This window comes from Heterocephalus glaber, unplaced genomic scaffold (assembly GCF_053883595.1).
Source record: "Heterocephalus glaber isolate CG9 unplaced genomic scaffold, H.glaber_assembly_v1.0 deba00001509, whole genome shotgun sequence".
Lineage (NCBI taxonomy): Eukaryota > Metazoa > Chordata > Mammalia > Rodentia > Bathyergidae > Heterocephalus > Heterocephalus glaber.
Genome location: NW_028258325.1, coordinates 1,082,102 through 1,104,462, shown reverse-complemented (window position 1 = coordinate 1,104,462; position 22,361 = coordinate 1,082,102). Strand labels below are relative to the sequence as shown.

The 22,361-nt window shown below is 64.3% G+C and overlaps 1 protein-coding gene across 13 annotated transcripts; it reads right to left on the bottom strand.

Moving 5' to 3' along the window:
* Positions 1-1,373: 1,373 nt before the first annotated feature.
* Fgfr3 (fibroblast growth factor receptor 3) lies at positions 1,374-20,943 on the bottom strand. 13 transcript variants are annotated; one of them, XM_087187212.1, is made up of 18 exons: positions 20,648-20,805; positions 14,431-14,597; positions 9,495-9,764; positions 9,293-9,346; positions 8,126-8,298; positions 7,921-8,044; positions 7,656-7,846; positions 6,740-6,890; positions 5,279-5,469; positions 4,687-4,835; positions 4,349-4,470; positions 4,162-4,272; positions 3,895-4,085; positions 3,681-3,803; positions 3,532-3,602; positions 3,263-3,400; positions 3,075-3,180; positions 1,374-2,992 (listed from the first exon to the last, which is right to left on the bottom strand). In XM_087187212.1, the coding sequence occupies exons 1-18, from the start codon at positions 20,716-20,718 to the stop codon at positions 2,849-2,851; spliced, it is 2,547 nt and encodes an 848-aa protein (XP_087043338.1). In that variant the 5' UTR covers positions 20,719-20,805; the 3' UTR covers positions 1,374-2,848. The 13 variants fall into 13 exon arrangements, with proteins under 13 accessions (XP_087043338.1, XP_087043343.1, XP_087043335.1 ...); XM_087187217.1 differs by lacking the exon at positions 6,740-6,890 and adding an exon at positions 5,923-6,067; XM_087187209.1 differs by having other exon boundaries at positions 5,279-5,472; positions 20,648-20,804.
* Positions 20,944-22,361: the final 1,418 nt, after the last annotated feature.

The following is a 22,361-nucleotide window of genomic DNA, read 5'->3' as shown; positions in this document are numbered from 1 at the left end:
AGCTCTGGGTACCAGGCTGCTCAGGGTCCTGGCTTGGGCTGGCCCATCTTGAGGGCCCTGAGCTGGATTGCAGCAGGCACCTGGCTGCCCCTTTCTGACCCCATTCTGATCTCCAGTGCCCTGGGCACCTCCGGGGGCCCAGCTGGGGACAACAGCAGCCAGCATGAAAGGCACCATTTGCCGGAGCAAACACCATGCACCCCAGTGCCCACTGCGATGCAGAACACTGGGAGAAGCCCGGCGGCTTCCTGCCCTCTTGGTAGCTTACTCAGGACATCCCGCAGGGGTCGCTGGAGCACTGGAATTGCCCAGCTTCATGGCTGTCGGTAGTGCCGACGCTGCATCCCCAGGCACTGAGGAGCACAGGAGCCTTCCTCAGCAACAGGCAGGGGAGCTCCAAGGGCGAGCTCTGGTGCCATCACCCCGGAGGGCAGGTACCTGCTGTGGGCATCACCTGGCCACCCCGGCCCCACACCCGCAGCACCCCAGCCAGACCCCTTGTAGGCACCAGGCCCAGGCGGGAGGCTTTGGGGCACAGCTCAGCGCCTATGCTGTACCTGCCTAGCCAGCCCTGCTCACCCCGCCCCACTGGCCTGCTCCCCATGGGTCAGTGTCACCAGGTGTCCACGTGGCCAGGACAGTCTCTGGGGACTTGGGGGCACAGTGTCCCTTATGCAGCTGCTGGCAGGGAATGTAGTGTCCAAGCCCCCAGACCTTAACACAGCCTGAATGGTGTTGGGCATGGGGTTTGGCATCAGCATCTGCCCTCTCCTGGGGCCAGGGGAATTCATTCAGTTCCAGGTGTCCCCCACCACCCCTGGCCACCTACCCCCCCTGGCCACCTACCCCCCTCGTGTGGGTGACCTGCCATGCCCCATCGCCCACTTGCCCACCAGGTGGGAAGGCCTGGTGGGGTGGGGACTTGGTTCAATGCACAGCTCACACAGGGACACCTGGAAGCCTCCCCTCCTGGGGCGGGTGACAGGAAGGCCTCAGACCCAGCCACCAGGGCCTGGATGCAGCCCCTCAACCACTGGGCCTCAGAAGGCAGGCACAGGCCAAGTGCCTCCACAGCCCCTCCTGCAGACACCTTGGGACCCCAAAGCTCGGTGGCCCCCCTGAAGTTCTGCCCGCTGCGCATCAGGGCCAGGGGACAAGAACACACTCCCTAGCCTGGTCCATCTAGGGCTCATTTCCCAGGCATGGGACCCAGAGACCAGGAAGGCAGGCATGACCAGGACAGCCAGCTCCTGGGATCTAGGGCACGAGCACCCCCACCTGGGGGCTGCAGCAGCTGCTCTTCCCCAGCTGCTGCAGGCTGCCCTCCCCGCCAATCCCAGGACACAGCAAGAGGCGCTAGGCACAGGCAGGGCTGGGAACCAGTCATCTCTTTATTCTTGGAAAGGACATCTGGGTCAACAAAGTCATCTGCTGGTATGGGCCGACACTTCTGGCCAAGGCTGGACCCTGAGGAAAGACCTGAATGGCCGTCCTGGCCTTGCTGGCTGGCCAGCAGCTGACGGACGGGCAGGGTCAGCCACCCAGGCTCGGGCCCAAGAACAGTACAAAAGGGAACAAAACTGAATTCACGGCTCTCTCTCCCAAGCTTTGAAAGGTAGCAGTTCAGGCTATAAAAGTCTAAAAGTATTGTGTAAGAAGTGTTAAGTCTACAACAAATACGTCTTGTAAAAACTCAATAAATTATATATATAGATATATATAAACTTGTAACATCTAGTAACATCTGGATCTGCATGCAGAGCCGGCCCTCCTTAGACACTGGCTCCTGCCTGGAATACGCGACAATTAGAAGAATCTGTATGAAAATACCAGCTTGCTCTGAAGTCCAAAAAAATAAATCTAAAGAATGATCCTGTAGAAATCTAATTTGCCTGAAAAGGCCAAAGGAAAAACACTCGCTGGACCCACCTCCAGCAACACGCCCTGTGAGGCGGCCTTGCGGCTGGACATACATTCTCACCACCTCGAAACGCAGCATAAACCTTCTCGGCTATTAATAAGTTACAAATTAAATCTCTGCCGTGTGACCGGCTAAACACTACCTATGTAGAGAGGCCAGGGATTTGGGGGTCGATAAATAGCTTTACAAATATACAGGTCCAGGTACAATGTTTTCTTTGGAGACAGGGTCTCACTTTGTAGTTCAGGCTGGCCCTGAACTCACTATGTAGCCCAGACTGGCCTCGAACTCCCAAGTACAATTTTTAAAACAAATTTGCGGTGCCAGAAAGGCCCTTCTGCTCCTCCACCCGCCCAGGCCCTGCCACCACCTCTCCCACATAGATATTCTTATATATATGTATATATACCATATACAGAGCATCTATTTATAGAAATATACAACTATTCTTGAATAACCCTTTCAGATAGAAGGTAAAGGCTCCCTCCTTCAGGTACCCGTAATTTCAGTCTGAGGGGCAGGGTGGGAAGTGGGGAGGCCTGGAAGTGGGGGAGCTGCTGCTCAGCCCCAGGTGCAAGGTGCCCTGCAGGCTCAGCTTGGGGGACTGGAGGGGGCGCAGCCCACTGAGATGCTCCCTGGGGGTGGTAGTGGGGATGAGGGAGGCAGCGGCCCCTTTACATTCTAAGTCTGGCATCCCCAGAGCAAGGCCTTGGCCTCCTGGTGCCGGTCACTCAGGAGGGCCTTGTACAGCAGCGCAGGCGTCCCGGGGACCTTGTGCCCGGGCCTGGAGACCTCTCTCTCACACACACACACAGATATGCAGCATCTGTCTGTGCCCATCCGTACCAGGCTTGGGCACAGGGCCGCAGGGCAGGCTGGGGCTCACTCTCACATTGATGGGGGCTTGGCCTGCAGGGCCGCTGCTTTTCACGTCCGAGGGCCCCCACCGGGCGGGGCCGGGGGCAGTAGGTCGTGCGTGAACACAGAGTCGTCCCCCGAGGAGCTGGAGCTGGGTGTGTCCTGGCCGCCGGGCGAGTACTGCTCAAAGGGCACTGACAGGTCCAGGTACTCCTGTGGGCAGGGGCGGGGGCCTGGTCAGTGAGTGCCCGCCACCAGCACCTCCTGCCGGGCACGGGGGGTGGGTGACACTCACATCGGTGGATGTCACAGTGAGGATGCGGTCCAAGTCCTCCACCAGCTGCTTGAAGGTGGGCCTCTGCGAGGGCACAGCGTGCCAGCACTCCCTCATGATCATGTACCTGCAGCCAGGTGAGGCAGCGTTGGCCTGGTGCCCACCCCACCCGCCCCAGAGCCCGGGCTGCTGGGTGATGCCACACTCACAAGTCCTGCGTGCAGTTGGCTGGCTTGTCCATGCGGTGGCCCTCCTTCAGCAGCTTAAAAAGCTCCTCCACGGGGATGCCGGGGTACGGCGAGCCCCCCAGTGTGAAGATCTCCCAGAGCAGGACCCCAAAGGACCAGCTGCAGGTGTGGGCCCAGGTCAGGGCCCAGCTGGCCATGGGCCGCTTCCTTCCACAGCCCCCACCCCAGGATGCGTCACTGTGGGCCGAGGGGGGGCAGCTCACCCCTCACCCCCACCCCATGTCACATACACGTCACTCTGGTGGGTATAGACTCGGTCAAACAGGGCTTCAGGTGCCATCCACTTCACTGGCAGCCGGCCCTGAGGGAAAAGGGCAGGCGTCAGCTACCAGGTGTCCCCTGCCTTGGCCACCCATCCTGGGGGCGGGGAGGGACTCACATTGGTGGTCTTCTTATAGTAGTCAAGATTGTGAACATCGCGGGCCAGGCCAAAGTCCGCTATCTTCATCACGTTGTCCTCAGTCACCAGCACGTTGCGGGCGGCCAGGTCCCTGTGGATGCACTGGGCCGGGTTGGGTGGGAGACGGGGCTGAGTGATGCCGGGCACCTCCGTCCTGCTCCAGGACTGGACCACAGCCCGGCTCCCTGCTCACCTTCTGGGAGGCCAGGTACTCCATGCCCCGGGCCACCTGGTAGGCGCAGGACACCAGGTCCTTGAAGGTGAGCTGCTCCTCGGGCAGCTTGCAGGTGTTGAAGGAGTAGTCCAGGCCCGGGGGCCGCCGAGCCCGCAGGTACTCCCGCAGGTTTCCCTTGGCCGCGTACTCCACCAGCACATACAGGGGCCCTGCGGCACAAGCACCTCAGGGGCCGCCCGGGCAGCCCCCACCGCCCGCCCACCGTGCCCGCCTCCCAGGACCCACCACCCTGCGTGCAGGCCCCCAGCAGGTTGATGATGTTCTTGTGCTTGCCGATCATCTTCATCATCTCCATCTCTGACACAAGGTCCGAAAGGTCCTTGTCAGTGGCATCATCTGTGCCCAGAAGGGGAAGCGATGTCAGGCGCTGCCACCCACAGCCCCGCAGGCTCCTCGCTGCCTCCCTACCCACCTTTCAGCATCTTCACGGCCACAGTGACGGGCTTGGCGGCACGGTCCTTGTCGATGCCAATGGCCTCCGCCATGACCACCTGGCCGAAGCAGCCCTCCCCGAGAGGCTTGCCCAGGGTCAGCCTGGCAGGAAAGGCAAGGCAGTGAGTGTGGGCACCCTGGCCTGGGCCCCTCCTGACAGGGCTCCCCACACCCACCACGGCCACATCTTCCACAGCCCCTGGCCCCCTTCCCGCCTGAGTCCAGGCAGGCCTCTGCTGTGCTAGCCCAGCACCCAGCACAGAGGCCCGCTGGGCCCAGCCATCTGGCCCTTGCCACCCACCCCTCGCCACCACTGACCGGGACCGGGACAGCTCCCACTTGGGGTCGGCAGGCAGCTCGAGCTCGGACACGTTGGCCAGCACGGGGCCCTCTCCCGAGGACAGCCGGGCGATGCGGACCAGTGGCGTGTTGGAGTTCATGGACGAGTTGGACTCCAAGGACACCTGCTTGGGTCGGCAGGGGCAGGTTGGCGCCGTACGGCAGGGGCCAGGGCCGGGAAGGGTGGGCGGCACAGCCCCAGGGCCAGCGAGGCCATGGCCACGTGGGGAAGGGCACTGGGTCTGGGGGCTGCTGGGCTTCCTTGGAACAGTGAGGCAAGAATTTTAAAGTGAGGAACCTGGGCTGGGGATTTAGCTCAGTGGTGCCGTGCCTGCCTCATAAGCGCCAGGTTCTGAGTTCGATCCCCTGTGCAGCCCAAAAGAAAGAGGAACCCAGGCTCCATACAGAGACCAGTGAGGGGAGAATCAGCCCACCCAACTGTGCAGAAAGGCTCAGCCTGAGACAGGGGGGTCCTCCCGGGCAGTAGGAGCCAGGACACGTGGGCCCTGGAGCTCTGGAGGGCTGGGCGGGCAGACGGGCGGCTGGAAACCTGGTATCTACTTTCTGTTACCTGTCGCTTGAGCGGGAAACGGGAGACTTTGTGCACGGTGGGAGAGCCCAGGCCCTTCTTGGGGGGGCTGCGTAGGCGGCAGAGTGTCACAGCTGCCACCACCAGGATGATGAGGAAGAAGCCCACCACCCCGTAGCTGAGGATGCCCGCATACACACTGCCAGCCGTGTCCGCCTCTGCCAGCTCCTCCTCTGCTGCAAAGACACAGGGGTTGGGGCCTAGCCCGGCCTCCTGGGAACCACTGGGAGCCAGAACCACACGCACTGGCAGGGACAGGCAGGGGTGCCACCCCGGGGCTCAGAGCTGGGGGACCGTAGGCTTCTGCGCCCCATCGCCTGGTGCTACCATCCAAGCACGTGAGTCAGGAGGGGAGGCCCAAGACAGAAAGAGCCTAGTGGAGCCAGCAGCACCCAAACCGTCACCCAGGCACCCGGGAGACGCTGAAGCCACAGTGCAGGGCCTGGTGCCCTGGTTACGGGCTTTGGGGGCCCCCAGGGCCAAGGCAGGGCCAGGTCAAGTTCCCATGCCAAGCGTTAAGGCCAGGCACGCCCTAGCCTTGCCCAGCCCAGCCCTGGCGGCTGTGGCGTGTCCCGAGCCAGCACCCCGGAAGACAGGTGCAGAGCAAGCAGCCGCAGAGCCAGTACCTGGCAGCACCACCAGCCACGCAGAGTGATGGGAAAACCCGATAGAATTGCCCGCCAGACAGGTGTACTCCCCCGCATCCTCAAAGGTGACATTGCGCAAGGACAGAACCTCTAGCTCCTTGTCGGTGGTGTTAGCGCCCGCCGTCTACAAAGAGAGAACACAGCGCGATAGGCGAGCGCCAGCACCTCCCCACGGGCGCCGTGGCCCAGGCCACGCGGCCACGCTCCGGCCAGGCTGAAAAGAAAACGCCGCCACCACCGCCTCAGCCACCACCGCGGTCCTGCCACGGCCACGCTGCCCAGGCCTCTGCCGCGAGCATGGGCACTGAGCCCGAGCCAGTCCCTCCACCGGCGAGTCCTCTGTCCCAGGTGAGCGGCAGGCAGGCGGACAGGCAGCACAGGGCTGCTCAGGGGCAGCATGCAGGGTTGGCACAGAGGGGAGGGTGCAGACGCGGACAGGTGGACAGGCAGACAAACAGATGCTGGGCGACAGCGAGGAGGCGCTGGCTTCAGCGGCCGGGGAGAGGCGGCAGGTGGGGCTCACACTGTGGGGCACGGCCCTGGTGGGCTGGGGGCCTTCTCTGGGATGCACATGGCAGGGCAGGCAGGGCCAGTGCAGGCCCGCGGGGCTCAAAGCGGGTGGCCATAGCAGCAGTTGGTGCCATCCGTGTCTGGCGGAGCAGCCGCAAGCAGAGGGAGCCGCGGGGCGGGCGGGCAGGAGCAGGACGGGGGCGTGCAGGGGCGTGCAGGCAGGCACACGGCCGGGCGTCGGCGCTGGAGCGCGTTGTGCCAGGCAGGCGTGGGACAGAGTCGTTACCTGCTCGGGGCCCGTGAACACGCAGCCAAAAGGCCTTCTCGGCCACGCCTATGAAATTGGTGGCTCGACAGAGGTACTCGCCCCCGTCCCGCTCCGACACATTGGCCAGGCGGAGGCGCGCGTCTGCCTCCACACTCTCACTGATCCAGGACTGCGGGGACAAGAGACCCGGCTCAGGCACGCCCGGAGGCAGTCTGGGCTGGGCGCAAGGCAGGAGGCGGCTGGACGAAGACCAGAGGAAGGGCTGGAAGGCTCCCTAGAGGCAGCGGCGTGGAGGCACCGCACAGCGGTGGGTGGGATGTGGCATCTCCCAGGATGCGGACTCCCCATCTCCCACCTCCGACCCAGACCCCAGAGCCCTCTGCCAGCCCTGCTTGCCCCTCCTGGGGTTTCACAAGCACCCACAGGGGAGGCACAGCCAGCTCCGGACTCCACGGTTGCCCAGGGCGCCTGCTCCCCAGCCCCACTAGACTGCCTTGTCTTGGAACAGATGTTTCTCTTTGGGCTTCCAGTGTCACAACTGTCCCAACTGGGGTGGCTCCCACCCCTGTGGCCATGGGAACAAAGCTAAGGGCAAAGGAGGCCGGCAGGGTGGCCTGCCAGCCCCCCCGTACTGACCCCAATGAGGACACGGCCACCTGGGCCAGCTCTGGAGCCACGCCCCAGCACTGTGAGGTCCACAGGACTCTGGGAGGGCCAGGTGCTACCCCCGGCCCTGTACGCTGTCACAGGCAGGCCCTACCCGGAGAGACCTCCATGGGCCCAACTCTGAGCTGGGCGTCACCGTGGAGCACAGCGAAGGAGCAAGTCCCAGGCTCAGCACCCGGGGTGGCCGACTGAGCCCCTCCCCAAAAGTGCCAATACCCAGCCTACCCCAGTGCCCTTGCACGGACTCCCATCCAAGGCCGGTGCCCACCTTGAGCACAGTGACGTAGGGTGTGCCGTCAGGGCCCACCTTGCTGCCGTTCACCTCCACGTGCTTCAGCCACTGGATATGCGGCTGTGCATCGCTGTACACCTTGCAGTGGAATTCCACATCGCTTCCCAGCACTGCTGTCTGGTTGGCCGGCAGCCCCGCCTGCAGGATGGGCCGGTGCGGAGAGCGCTCTGCGGGCACAGGACAGCAGGGGCTCAGCAGGGCCCGCGCCGGCCGGCCCTACCCTCGCCTGGCTGGTGCTCACCCAGCACATCCAGCGTGTATGTCTGCTGGATGCTGCCGAACTTGTTCTCCACCACACACGTGTAGTTGCCACGGTCCGAAGGCACCACGCTCTCCATGACCAGGCTCCACTGCTGGTGCCGCAGCTGCCAGAGGCGGGAGGGTGGTGAAAACACAGGCTCCACCCCCAGGGCCCAGAGGCCAAGCTCCCTTTGACCCGCACCCACCTTGATGCCCCCAATGCGATGCTCCCCACGGAATTCCTTGCCATTCTTCAGCCAGGAGATGGAGGGCATGGGGTTGCCGGCAGCCGCGCAGCGGAAGCGCACAGTGTTGGCGGCCGGCACGGCTAGCAGCTTCTTGTCCATCCGCTCAGGCCGAGTCCAGTATGGGGCCCCTGCTGGCAGAGGTGCAGTGAGGACCAGCACCAGCAGGGAGCAGAGGTCTCACTCTTGCTGGGGAGACTGGGTCTCTCTCAGCCCCTACCCCAGCTGGACAGTCCCCGAGGCAGCTGCTCCTACGGCAGCTGCAGGACAGGACAGGGCTTCCCAGGCCAGAGGTCACCCTCCAGGTCTGCAGGACCTTCAGAGACCCTCAGCTACCCCTGCAGTGCCCTGGAGGTATCTCCTCCCAGCCCTGGTTCCCAGGGCCGCCCCACACCCAGCCTCACCTCCACGGGGGCTCTACCCCTCCTCTGAGCTGGGCTGGGGACAGCCTACCTTGCCTGGATTCTCCATGGCAACCCTCACTGCCCTCCACCCCAGGGATACACCCGTCTCCTGGACGAGGACACAGAGACTCAGGGGAGGAGTGTGAGGACCCTGGGAGCAAGGCCTCCTGGGGGTAGGGCAAGGAGCTGCCTGGGAACAGGAAGCCCGGCAGGGCTTGGACCCTTGGCCCAGGCCACACGGTGCAGGACCCCATGTCCGCCTGGCCATCACCCTCCTCTGCACACATCTCTCAGCTTCTCACATTCAGCTCCTCCAAAACCAGAAAGCCCTAGCCCCTACACACCAGCCAGAGTCCTCCACCTGGCCCTGTTCCAGCCCACACCTGGCAGTCACCCTGATGCCACCGGGGGAAATCACTGCTAGAGCCCCTTTTCCAATAGTGCAGTGCCCAGCCCTTCCCATGGCAGCCACCTGAGCCCTCTGCCCTGCTGTGCTCACACCAGGGACAGCCCCTGGCCAGGCCACTGTTCCTGGAAGGCCCTGTGGCTTGCTCTTCCCACCTGCAGCATGGCTGCCCCCCTCCCACCCTCAGGATGCCACCTAGAACCCAGGGCCAGAGGTCTCCCCCAGGCCTCCGTGTCCCATCTGCCAGCAGAGGGTGGGACTGGGCATCGAGGAAGCTGTCCCCACCCCAGCCAGCTCTGGACCTGGGATCTGTCTAACCTGTGTCTTCAGCCATGTCTTCCCCGTCTTCATCATCTCCTGAAGAGGGGGCATCTGCAAAGAGGCAGGGTGTACGTGGGCACTGGGCCTGTGACAGGCCACATCCAGGTCCCCACTGCTCCTCAGCTGCCAGGACCTGCCCAGGGGACCCAGGGGCCCCTCACAGCCCCTCTTCAGACATCACAGCTCAGCAGGCCCTTACCTGTCATGCGCACACTGAAGCGGCACAGCACGCGCTGCAGAAGCTGCTGCCGGCAGCTGTAGGCCCCAGAATCCTCGTGGGAGGCATTCAGCACCTGCAGCCGCTGGGGGCCCACCAGGATCCGGTCGGAGGACACCAGCCCCTCGCCATCCTTGACCCAAACTGTGGGGCCCACAGAGCCACCTCCGGGTGGGTGGCAGCTCAGCTCCACAGTGTCCCCACTGCCAAAGACCACCTGCTCCTGCTGGCCCAGCTCAGGCCCCAGAGCCTCTGTGGGTGAAATGGGCAGCGGTGAGATAGGCACCCAAAGCAGACAAGCCGGGACACAGCACTCCACTGTGCAGCCCATGGACGAGGCTGCAGCAGGGCCTGCAGGAGAAAGCGTCTTCAGCCTGGGCCGGGCTCAAGCTCTCCAACAGGGCTGCCCAGGTGGCCCCTGCAGAGGCTGGGCGGAGTCCAGCATCATCAGCTCCACCAACCAGCTTCGGGCCCAAGGACTCACTTCTGCCTCCAGAGACCTGCCTGCCAACACCACCACTCAGACACGAGGGAGCCCGGGTGCCGCTCCGAGGGGGCCCAGCCAAATGAGCGCAAGGCCCTGGCTGCCTTCCCCAAGGCAACACACACACAGGGTCACGAAGTCTTATTCTTTCTGCCACTATCTGGAAACAAAAATCCATTCTTTTTTTTCTTTTTTGGCACCAGAGATCGAACTCGGGTCCTTGCGCTTACGCAGCAGGCGGCAAAACCACTGAGCTACATCCCTGGCCCCGAAAATCCATCCTTAGTTCTCAGTTCATGGGCATCACCAAACAGGCTCCACTTGGTAACCTCCGGCTGAATTAAAGCTCCAGGGAGAAGAGCGGGCGGTCCAGAGGGAGTCCCTCCAGCACCCCAACTCTCATCTCACCAGCAAGAGCAGCTCAGGGGGAAGTGGGGAACAGGGCACGCCCGCAACAGGGCTGAGGAGGCTGGGCTCGGGCTGCGTGCACACACGCACACACAGCAGAGCTGTGCACAGCTGGCCGCAGGCAGGCAGAGGCAGCTAGAGGAGCCAGGGGCTTTAGGGCACATGTGAACCCACAGCTCACAGCACCCTCCACACAGCCCTGTCAGAGGACAGGACCCACCGGACCACTGGGTCTCAGGCGGTTGGCGGTGGGCTCTTGCCCACTGATCTTTGATGATGCCCCAGGCTGAGGACGCTGCGGGCAACAGGCAAGCGGCGCAGAGCTGAGCCAAGAGGTGGTGAGGGGCTGGGGTACAAGCCTTTCCCACAGCTGGGCCTGGGCCTGGGCCTGGGCCTCTCCCCTGCCCCGGGCCACCTGGAACCTGAGAGGCCCCGAGGTCTGGGACCCAGGGACACCACCTGCAAGGGTAACCATCACCGAGCCTCCCTGCCAGGGCCAGACAATGCTGGGCACAGGGGTGGCCGGGCTCGGGGCCCAGGACAGGAATGGGTGGTCCCCCTGGGCAGACCTTCCCCAGACCCAGCTAGGCTAGCCGCACTGTTACTTGTCATTCTACCGACGCGTGGCCTAGATTCGGGCCCCAGCTGCCCACTCTGTCCACACCAGTCCCTGGCTTTCAGGCCAAGCCCAGCTCTGCCCGGCCCACACGAGCCAGCCCCACAAGCCCAGCGCACACCAGAAGCCTGCCAGCCACAGGGACCCACTCATCCCCCAAAAGGACCCACGGGAGCCTGTGTCCCACAGGGACTCCTAGTCAGGGCCAACCCTTGGGTGGGCCCCACAGTAGGGGCTCCTGGGCCGACCTCCAGCTCTCCAGACCTGGCCGCCATGTCCTGTGGGGACCACCCAGTGCTGGGAGCTGCCTGAGGCCCCCCAGAAGGCAGGAACAAGCTGGCCGTCGTAGCTGCAACCCCAGGCCCTGGCCCAAAGGCAACAGCCGGTTGGTTCCGGTTTGGTCTGGACAAGGACAACAGGTCAAGCCATCCACACAAGTATTTGCTTCAACCCAGTCCAGCAAGGGACCGCTGAGGGACTGAGGGCAGCCCCCAGGCCAGCTACGCCCAGCAGATGGCTGCTAGTGTGGGACAGGGAGGGCAAAGGGCCAACCTTTGACCCGGCCACCCGCCCTGCCTGACAGGTGTCAGGAGGGTGACCTGGACCACAGGCAGCCTTGGGCGGCAGTGTCCACTGCTGCGACTGAGGCCCTGGGGAAAACCTTGCAGGGAGTCAGGCACCTGGACACCAAGATGACAGCGTGGGATGGGCTTGGTGGGCACGGAGAGGGCCTGGGGAGCCCCCACATCTCAGCCAGCTGCAAGCACACGGGGTGGGGGGCTCTTTACCCACAGAGGGGACTCTATGCACCCACGCGGCACTCGTGCTCCTGCTGTCCCACAAGCCCCACAGGCTGCCGAGTCCAGCCAGGGGCACACACCAAGGAGAGTCCACTGCTGTGGGCCATGGAGCGCTGTGTCCCGGAGGAGCCGTGCTGGGCCCAGCTCTTCCTGACTTTGTGCCTCAGTTTCCTGCACTGTGGCCCAAGGTAGAAATCCCCCTGCAGGCCTGCAGGACCTGTCAGGTGGTTGGCGCATGACAGATGAGGGGAGGAGAGTGAGGGGCACTCTGCCCTGGTCTCTCGTCTGGGACCAATGTGGCCCAGAAGGACGGCCTGCTGGGAGGGCCGAATCCCTGCCTGGGAGACCTTGCTGGCAGTCCTGGGTCAGTACTGCTCAGGCGCTCAGGGCACCTAAGAACAAGCATCAATTTCAGACTGGTTTCTGCAGCCAACTCTCCCAAGGGACTTAGGGTTTGGAGCCAGACAAGGGCTGGGGTCAGGGAACAAAACGTTCTGGCTCCAAGTGTGGAGCTCTCTGTGCCCCGGGTGTGGGTGGCTTTGTCAGGTACCTGAGGGAAAGAAAAGAGCCCATGAGACGTCAATGCCCCCAAGGGAGCCTGCAACTGAGGGCCAGGGCCTGGCCTCCTGTGCACCCCTCCCATCCCACTCAGAGACATTCCGGAGAGTTTTGTAACAAAGTCAGAAAAAAGAAAAAAGGGATCCGGAGACCGGGAGGGCTAATGAGGGCTTACCGGGATTATCTGCCTAATCCTCCAAAGAACCCTGCCATTATCAGTCCTCCTGGACAGGTGAGGAAACTGAGGTTCCAGGAGGGCACCCCAAGCCCCGGGGCGAACGGCTGGCAGTCCAGAGCACTGGAAGTCCAGGCAGCTGCTCCCCGCAAAATAAAAAGAAAAGAAAAAAGAAAAAAAGAAAAAGATGTCCGGGTTCACAGCTCTTCCATTCACTTGTAAAGCACCCTGCGGGGTGCCTGCTCTCCCTGGGCCGCCCAACCCTGCCCCCAGCCCAGGCCTGCGCAGGATCTGGGCCCTCAGGAGACCTCAAGCCCCTTGCTCCCTAATGGGCTCAACTGTAAGAAGGGTCACCTGGGGCCAATTCCAAACCCAAGTGGGACCTGAGGGCCTTCGGGGTGGCCTTGGGCTCCGGACAAGGCTTCAGGGCCAGGAGGATCACCCCGGGTTAATGAACCACCCAGAGACTGCAGGGCTCAAAGTCCAGGTCTGCCCAGGAGGGGGTGGGGAGAGGCCCTGCACCCCCTGGAGTCCTCTCCGGCCCCCTCTCCCCCACCCCCGGCCCTGGGTGGAGACAGGGAGGAGGCTGCCACCTGGCTGGGCCTGAGGGTGAGGAGCAAGCCCTCTCCGCCGCCCTTGACCCCTGCCAGCTCCCGCTCCCCGTAATTTATGTTCCCGGGGAAAGCGCCAGTCGGGACCTCTGTAAATTTCACGAGGTCTTTGTATTTTTACTGCCCGGCCCATCTCGTTAAGGAACAGGATTAAGTTTATTGACCTATCAACTCCCTACCTATTTCACCAGCTTCGGCGCAGGGGCGGGGGCCAGCGACGTCCCAGCGCGCAGAGAGCGGGAAGCCGGCTCGTGGCGCGGGGGGCAGGGGTCCGCAGGGTCCGGGCACCCGCCCTGGCCTGGCCGCTGACACCGGCGGGAGTAATATCTTTATCCGAATGCGCATGCTAATGCGCGCCCCCCTCCCCGCCCATTCGGCGCCCTGAAGCGCGGCCGTCCGAGCCGGCGCTAAAAGCGCGCGCTGACCTCCCGACGGCCTCTGTCACGCCGCTGAATGACACGCGCATTCAAGCGCCGGGCCCACTTTCATTCATAAAAAATGACATTGTTCCGGAGGCCGCAGAGCCGCGGGGAGAGGGCGCGGGCCGGGGCGGGGCGCCGCCATCTGCCCGTCCGTCCGCCTCGCGCACCTCCCCGAGCCGCGCCATCAATGCGCGGTCTGTGGCAGCCGCCGGGTACAAAGGAGCGGCTGTTCGGCCCCCGCCCGGGTGGGGCCTCCGCACCCGACTGGGCCACCCTCGGCTGGGCCGGGCGACACGCGCTGTCTCGGCCGCACGCTGAGCCACGGCGCGCGGGCCACGAGGCCCCTGGGCGGTGACCGCGGCGTCCGTCAGCGGCCGCCCAGAGCCCGGCTCGGGGTGCGCTCCGGGGACCCCACGCCTGCCGCCTGCAGAGCGAGTTGGGAAGTGGCCTGGCGGCTGTCACCCGGCCAGGCTGCCACGGAGGGCAGGGACGGGCTCCGGCTGACGCACTCCTGCCCACCCTGCGGTGTAGCCACTCGATCGGGCTCGCGCTGACCACGAACGGCCCCCAACAATGGGAACTTTCCGTCCGCGCAGAACCGGGGGACAATGGCCATCGCGGAAACCCAGCCGGTAGCTGGGGGCCGGGCCGGGGACGCCGCCCCCGCGCGCAGCAGTGGCGGCCCCGCGGCTGCAAACACCGCGCACAGCGCCGCGTCAGCCAGCGCGGGCCGCGATCTCCGGGCCGAGCGCGAGCTCAGTCAGCGCGGCGCCCTGGCCCTGCGGCCCGCCCCCGCCCCCGCCCCCGCCCGCGCCCCCGCCCGCGCCCGCCGCGCCCTCCTTACCTGCGGCTCCGCGCCCGGCACCAGGCTCCGCGCCGCCGACGCTCGCGGCCACGACGGCCACCGCCACGCACAGCGCGAGGACGCGGGCCGGGGCGCCCATGGCGGGGGAGGCGCTCAGGCGGGCATCGCGCCCTCGCCGCCGGCACGAGGACGGCGCCGCTCCGGGTCTGCGGGAGGGGAGCGCGTCATCGGCCCGCCCGGCCCGCCCGGCCCGGCCCGGCCCGGCCCGGCCCCGCCCAGGACTCCCGGGCCGCCTGGCGCCGCCGCCGCGCCCCCCTTCCCCTCTGCGGCCGCAGCGCCCTCCCAGAGCGGCGGCAAACTTTCCAGAGCGGGAAGCCGCGCCCGGCCCGCCGCAGGCCCCGCTCGGTCCGGCCCGCCGCGCCCTCCGCTCCCTCCGCGCCCGCGGGTCCCAGGCCCTGACCTGGCAGCCGCCGGCCCCGGCTCGCTAGCCGTGGCTCCCGCGTCGGCCCGCAGCCCGCCTGCCCCGCGCTGCCGGTCCCTCCGCCGCAGAGCCCCGTGCGCTCTGCCCGAGCCGGACCGCGCGGCGCCAGCTGCCCCGCCGCCGCCGCGCACTGAGCTGGGGCCGCCGGCGCGCGGTGCAGGGGGACGGCCCGCGCCGGACACGCCCCACCACGCCTCCTCGGGGGCTGGCGCGGAGGGGCGGGGCCGCCGGCGCCCGGCGGGCCTGGGAGGGCGTGGGAGCCGGGCAGGCTCTCCAGCCCCGCGCACACCGGGCCCCGCCCCGAGGCCTGCGTAGGCCTTTCGGGCCCGGTGCCCACAGGCCTGCTGGTGGTCTCGGGAGCCCGGGCTGTGCCCGGAGGAGACCCCTGGAAGCAGACTGCGGCAGAGGCCGGCAGCCGAAGTCGGCACACAGCCCGGCAGGGTGGCTCCAGACGTCACCCGCTCCCCTAGGGGTCCAGACCCTAGGCCCAGAAGAGAGCTGTATGGAGCTGCGGTGCTTTGCCTGGCCTGGAAATGAGGGGCAGGGCTGGGGCCCAGGGCAAGCAAGCCCACCCTAGGACTGTGACAAAGGCTCGGTGGGAGCAGGTGGCAGTGCCTCCACTGGCCTGAGGTGCTGGCACATCACGGGCTGCGGACAGAGTCTTGCTGCTGAGGCTCAGGCTCCTAGGAGTACAAGACAGGCCTCCCCACCAGGCCAGCAAGTGCCAGGCACTGCCCTGGAGACACCCGGGACTGTCTGGGTCCCCTCAGTGCCCAGAACTGGTGGCTCCTGGGTTCACCCTCCCAAGGCAGGGGGATCTTGTCCCTCTTCCAGGCAAGCCCAGGGACATCAGGGGCCTGTGGGAGACCTTGGCCCAGCCCTTCTGCCCCACTGCCTGTGGTTTCAGGATCTCCATTCCCTGATTAGAAAAGGGGGCCATGAATGCCCTCGATGACTGGTCCCAGCTGCACGCCCCAACCTCAGGGACAGCCAGGGCATCCAGAGGGAGCAGAGTCTCTGGGCTGACCTCGGGGAGCCCTGGCGTCCATCCCGGGCCCACCTAGCAGCTTAGCACCCTCCTTCCCAGCTCTGGCATGTGACTCTCAGGGAGCTCTGGCTCACTGGACTCTGGGTGGACTGTCCAGTCCCCCTCCGGTGCACAGTCCCAGGGGCTGTCACCCGGGTCCTGTCGTGGGATGCCATCCCAGGGGCAACAGCAGGATGTTCTGCCCTGACCTCTTCACCGGCCGTGAACCAGTTGGCACAGAGTTCCTGCTGGATCTCCAGGGCCAGCTCCTTGGCAAACATGCCCAGCGGGGTCGTGGGCTTGTTGGCTGCTCTCTCTGTGCCCGTGCCTTCTCCCGTGTGTCCCCCAAGCCTGGCCCCAGACCCGGGCGTCCCCGGGGCTCCCTTGCTGTCCAGCTCCTGGGTCGGTTTCACAGGGGCAGCAGCTCAGGAGGAGATGGGCCTGGGACCAGGCACTGCGTCTCCTCTGCCTCTCACCTTGCCCCTAGCCCTCTGTGCTCTCTCTCACCCTGTGTCCCTTTCCTTGGGCCATTGTCACAGGTTGCTACCACCCTTTGGGCCTAAACGTAGCCTTCCGCCCGTGGACACCTGAAGTCGAAGTTGTAGTGTGGGCGGGGCCACACCCCTCCACAGGCTTGGGGAGGAGCTTTGCTGCCTCTTCCTGCTTCTGGGGCCTCCAAGTGCTCTTGGCTTCTAGCCACCTTGCTGCCGTCCCTGTCTGTGTCTTTAAGGGCTTCAGCTCTGTGTGTCTCCTCCTCCGTCTTGTCTCGTAAGGACCCCTGGGGTTGGATTTGGGCCACTGTGGTAACCCAGGCTGATCTCATCCAAGCTCCTCACCTGATTTTGCAAGCCAAGACCCTTTCTCCAAATAAGGTCACATCTCCAGGCCCCTGGTGCTGGGACACAGACACATCTTTCTGGAGGCCACTGTTCTGCCCACCACCCGCCCTATGGTGGCCTTTTCCCTGTGGATCTCCTGGCACTGTGGATGCTGTCTGGGGCAGTTAGGTCGAAGAGCCCTAGAGCTGCTGCTGGCAAAGAAGGCAGAGCCCTGGGACCCACTCACACCTGGGAGGGCATTCTGGTTTGTCAGCAGCAGCGTGTTACTGCCCCAGTTGCTCATTTGCAAGCCAGGGTCCCAGCCACACACTGCTCCCAGGCAGTCCTGACTCCTGGACACTGCCTCTGAGCCCCCCATTAGGAGGCGCTGTCCCATCCCAGCCCCTGCCCTGTCCCTGCCACTGGCTAGCTCCTCCTGGTTCCCTGCAGGTGGACGCCCGGGGCCTGTGCTGTGGTTCAGAAGCCCTAAGAACAGGACCACCTTGAAAGCGACAGAGTCCCCTGGAGCAGGTACCCCTCCCTGCCCCTCACTGGGGGCCTACAGGTCCCCCAAGACCCACACCCACTAGGTCTCGAGGGAGACCCGTGTGGGAGGCAGTGACTCAGAGCCCCAGCTTCCTGGGGCCTGTGTCAGGAGTGGCACAGAGGGGCCCCATGGAGGGACCCCAGCTGGCCAGCAGGGCCAACTCTGCATCTCCTGGTCCCTCCTGGCCTCCCTGGCCAGGCCTGCATGGGGGTCAGCAGAGGGACGCTCCCTGCGCCACCTGCATCTACCTGCAGCCCACCCCTACCCACGGGGATCCTGGCAGGCAGCTACCACAGGCCAGAGCCGGCCTGGAACCAGGAGCAGGAGCCCCCATGAAGAGGGAATAGGAAAACTGAGGCCCATGGGGTTTCACATCCCTTTTGCCCACTGTACCTCCCCGTGGGACCCCAGGACTTGCTTTGTCCTCCCCTGGAAGCGCCCCATCTTCTGCGTTCTCTGGGAACCCCTACTGCCTGGGGAGGGGAGGGGGAGCAGCAGGGTCTAGTGATCAGGAGGCACCACAGGGGAGGTAGAGGGCTCTCATAGCCCTGCTGAGCTGGGCAGGGCTGATCTTCCTCCAAAGAGCAGACAGCAGAATTCGGCTGTAGCTGTGAGAGATTGCGGGTAATTTCACCTTTTTAATTTTATTCTCAGAGAATTTGAGGATTAAAATAGAAAGCACATTTGATTCGCTCATTGTTAACAGAAATGGAATTTTAAAGAACATAGAAGAGAAAATATTCCAAAACCCCTCAGCCAACACTAGCTACTGAACAAGACCCTTAATTTTAGTGTTGAGCTTCCTGGAAGGCTGAGCAAAAAGGGCAACATCATGAATCATGCACTGTTGGGTGGCATGACAATCCCAGGCCAAACTCTCCGGCCTTTTTGCCCCTTGGTTCACGAAGACCACTAGACCTCAAGCCCTGACTTTTGGTTTGGAAAATGTGGCTTCTCCAAGATGAGCAAAGAAAGGAAACCAGAGCTGTCTGAAGACCTAGGGGAGAGGCACGGGGTGGGGGTGGAAGCTCAGGCTCCCCCTGGGCTCCCCTGGCCTGCAACTGGGGTCTCCCAGCCACATGTGCAGGGCCTGGCCCAGGAGCTGCTCCCCTAGTGTAGCCAGTCGGGGTTTGGAGGCCGGGTGGGAGCCAGAGCTGAGCCTGGGGGTTAGGCCCTCACCCTCGAAGAACTGGCGGGCCAGGCCGGTAGCCGCTGAGCAGCTCAGAAATCTATTTTGCTAAGCGCTTGGCATCTGCCTGAAACCTCAAGTGTATTTTCCCTAAGTTTTATTTTTTCTTTGACCCCAAACTCTGGTAAATTTAAGGGAAATTTAATTATGGTGTTTTGGGTCCATTTACACTTAAACCCTCTCAGCGTTTTTTCCAGGACCCTTTTGGAGTTCAGCACGCCTTGGGAGCCTTCTAAATGAACGTTTTTATTATTATTATTTTTTGAAAAGGCCCTGTTCTCCTCCCACCCCCCAGCGCCAGCCTTCCTGCCAAGAATAAACAAGCCCCAACTCCACAGGCTCCGGCAGAATTAGGAATCCAGGCCTCGGGCTGCCGGGCCAACCCTCAGCACACCCTCCTCTGCCCAAGGGCTGCACCCCCAGAATGCCCGCTCCTCCTGTCCTGCTGCCCTTCTGGGGTCCCCTCTACAGGCCTCAGCTAGGCCCTCTCTTCATCACCCCAGGCCCTGCTGTCCCTGTCCCAGTCACTCCCGTAGCAACCTCTGGCAAGCATGCAGCCAGAGCCTGAAAGCTCAGAATGGCCACATGGGCCTGTGGGCAGAGGGCACCAGCCCCTACCCTCTGGAGGCTGTGGACAGTGTCCTCCCCAGGCCCAGCCACTGGGGCCCCAGCACAGTGGCCTGGGCTGACTCAAGCTGGGGTGACCTGTGTTGTGCATCCTTGGCCCATGCCATATCGGCCTGGGTTGACAGCTGGAGAAACTGAGGCACAGGGCCCCAGGTGGCATCTCCCTCCCCACCCCAAGCTCTGTGACCAGATGCCTCTGCCTCTGGAGAGGTTTCAGCAGAGTTCCGGCAGGGTGGGGTGTTCTCTGCCATATTTAGGGAGCCCCAGAGGGTGAGACCCCCCCCCCACAGCCTTGGGCCAGGTGCCCAGCAGTTCAGGGGAGGGCAGGCGGCCCACCCAGGCCCAGCGCCGGATGCTGGCACACAGGCTGCTTGGAGCTAATGGGAGGAGGCAGCTGCTGTTTGCTGTGAACTCTTGAGGCCAGGAGACTGCCGCCTGGCGGGTACATGTCAGGAGCCTCATTCTCTTGGGGCATCCCAGCCTGGCCGGCAGCACCCCTACCCCTCTCTGGGCCCCGTGGCCCTAGCAGGTCCCAGGGCCTGTCCTGCCCACAAGCCCACTCCCTGCAGGGGGGACCACAGGGGGGCCAGGCTTGGAAGGAGCAGGGAGGAGCAGCTGAGGCAGCCTGGCACTGGCCTCTGCCCGCCCTGGCGCCACCCATCATGTGGGTGCTAAGGAAGGGCCTAAGTCACCAGGCTGCCCCAGGCATTCTAGGATGGGGAGGCTGGGGCCCTGGTTATCCCAGCATCCTCTCCTCTGGGTGTGGCTAGGGCAGGACAGATGGCTCCCTGGAGTGTCCCCAGCAGAGAGACTAGGGTGGGGGTGCCTTAGGTGGCCTGGCAGGGCTGAGGCACCACAACCTCCACCCCTGGTCCCCACACAGCTCCCAATGCCCCTGGCTGGCCCTACACTCTGACTGCTCTGCCCCAGTCCTGCCCTCCCCAAGCCAAAGGGCCCACTCCCTGCCAGGCAGCATGGCCAGGGCAGGTCCATGGCCAAATAGAGACATCTCTGCTCCTCGTTCTTCCTCCGCCACGCCCGCCGCCTCCCTGGCCTGGCCCAGGCTCTGACAGCTTTATTGTCCACCGCCAGGCAGCAGAGGCCGAGGGGCAGGGCTGGGGCAGCCCCCAGGGTGTGGCTGGAGTCAGGGAGGGGGTTCTGGGCAGTGAGCACCCTCCCCACACCGAGCTGTCCACATCCGAACGGGTGCCCAGGCGGGGTCTCCCTGCTCAGGACCAGGGCAGGGAGGTGGGAAGGCCAGCGAGTGCTGCACGTGAGAGCCAGGTGGGGACCGGAGGGCAGGGTGGGGAGCCTGGCCGGAGCCTGCATTCCCAGGCCCAGTTATCTCAGGCTCAGGCCAGGCCGGCGGGCGAGGGTCTGTGTTGCCTCAGCACGGATCAAAGGGGCTTATCGGGCGCCCAGCCGGGCTGGCTTCCCACGCCACTGCTCACACTCAGCCCCATCTCCCAGCAGGCTCTGCTCCGGGCCTCCCTGCCCACCTCCCTCTCACAGTCCCCTCTGCAGCCCTCCCAGCCCCTGTGGCTCTTGGGCTCATCCCCCAATCTACCTGTCACTGAGGGTCCAGTTTCCAGTGAACCAAGCCCGGCCTCCAGGGCTGGGGGCAGAGAAGGGCCCCATCCAGGTCTGTAGTGGGGGCCACAGCGCTCAATCTCTTCATGATGTCCTCAGCTCATCTGGAGTGGAAGTGCAGGCTGTAGCTGCTGGCTTGAGGCCAGGATGCAAGTAGCACCCGGGGAGGGGTGTCTGCCCACCCAGGGTCAAGCCCCAGGCACACAGAGCCTGTGGGGGCCCAGGGCACTGGCATTGTGGCCAAGAAGTTCCATGACTCCTGTTGCCAGTGCTGCCTGCCCTTTGGGGCACAGAGGGCTGGGCTAGGCATGGAAACTGGGTCAGAGCAAGGCTGGGCAGGCTCCTGCACCAACGCTGCTGCCTCACCCTTACCCTGCTGAGCACATCCCCATGGCCAGGCAGGGTCTGAGCCCTGGGGCCCACCTGTGTGCCCTCATGGGTGATGGTCTTGGGGTGTCACGGCTCCCTCCAGCCACCAGACCCCGATCTGGCCCTTGTGGTGTCCAGGAGAGCCCAGTGCCCAGCCTAGGCCACAGGAGCAGGGTCACCCAAGGGCCTGGCCCACCCTGGTCAGCTCAGGGAAGGGCTCCCTGCCCTAGACCCTCAGACCCTTGCAGCATAGGGAGACAACTGATCTCAGGGAGATGGTGCAGAATCTGTTTCAGAGTGGGTAGCAACCTGCTTCGGGACACACAGCATGTCACGAGGAGCCTGTCTGTGCACCAACCGGGACCGTGCCTCTGAGTGCTCTCTCAGTCAGTGTGGCCTTCACCCAGCCCCCTCCTCATGTCCCACCAGGGACACTGCTCTCCCACTGGGCTCAACTTCCCTTCAAGGTGCTCTCAGAGGAGCTGCTGGGGTTCTACCTGGTATATCCAGGGGCTGCGGGGTTGGCCTCACCCTATAGGGCTCCCTCTGGGTTGTACGAGACCTGCAGGGCAGGGCCGGGGATGTAGCTCAGTGGTTTCACCGCCTGCTGTGCAAGCGCAGGGACCCGAGTTCGATCCCTGGTACCAAAAAAAAAAAAAAAGAGGAGACCTGCAGGGCAGCCTCAGAATCCCGGCTCAGGGAAATGGGGTGCAGATGGAGAGGGCTGCAGCCAGCCCGCCTGATGTCCTTTCACAGAAGGACATCCCTGCACCCCACTTTCTCTGCCCCTCCACAACGTGGGCCACTCTGGCCCCACAGAGGCCTGGGCTTGCTGGGTGGGGCTGGCATCCTGGCCAGGGACTTTGCAGCCCTGCTCTTGCTGCTAGGAGGATCCCTGTCCCACCCTGGATGGAAGGACCCAGCAGGCCCAGAGTGACGCCCGGCCCTCCCCAGTCACCTGTGCACACACACACAGTCATGCCTGCACACACACACCCGTGCCTGCACACACATGCATGCAGACACCATGTTCTCCTTGTAAAAGGCTTAAAGGATCTTGCTGCCTGCTACTGCTGAGCTCACGGAACTGGTCGTGCCGGAAACTGGCTGCCTGGCAGGTGGGGACTCGACTGTGTGGCTGTACCCAGCCTCTCTGCCCTGCACCTTCCACCCCCCAAGACGAAGATGGCCCCTCCACCTCTGCTGAACTCAGTGTGGGGCACAGGGAGTGCCACTGGCAGCTGCTTCCTGGAAGGTGCAGGCACCTGCCCAGCTGCTGAGACCCCGCCCTGGGCTCCTCCCCCACTCTGGATCTCTGCATG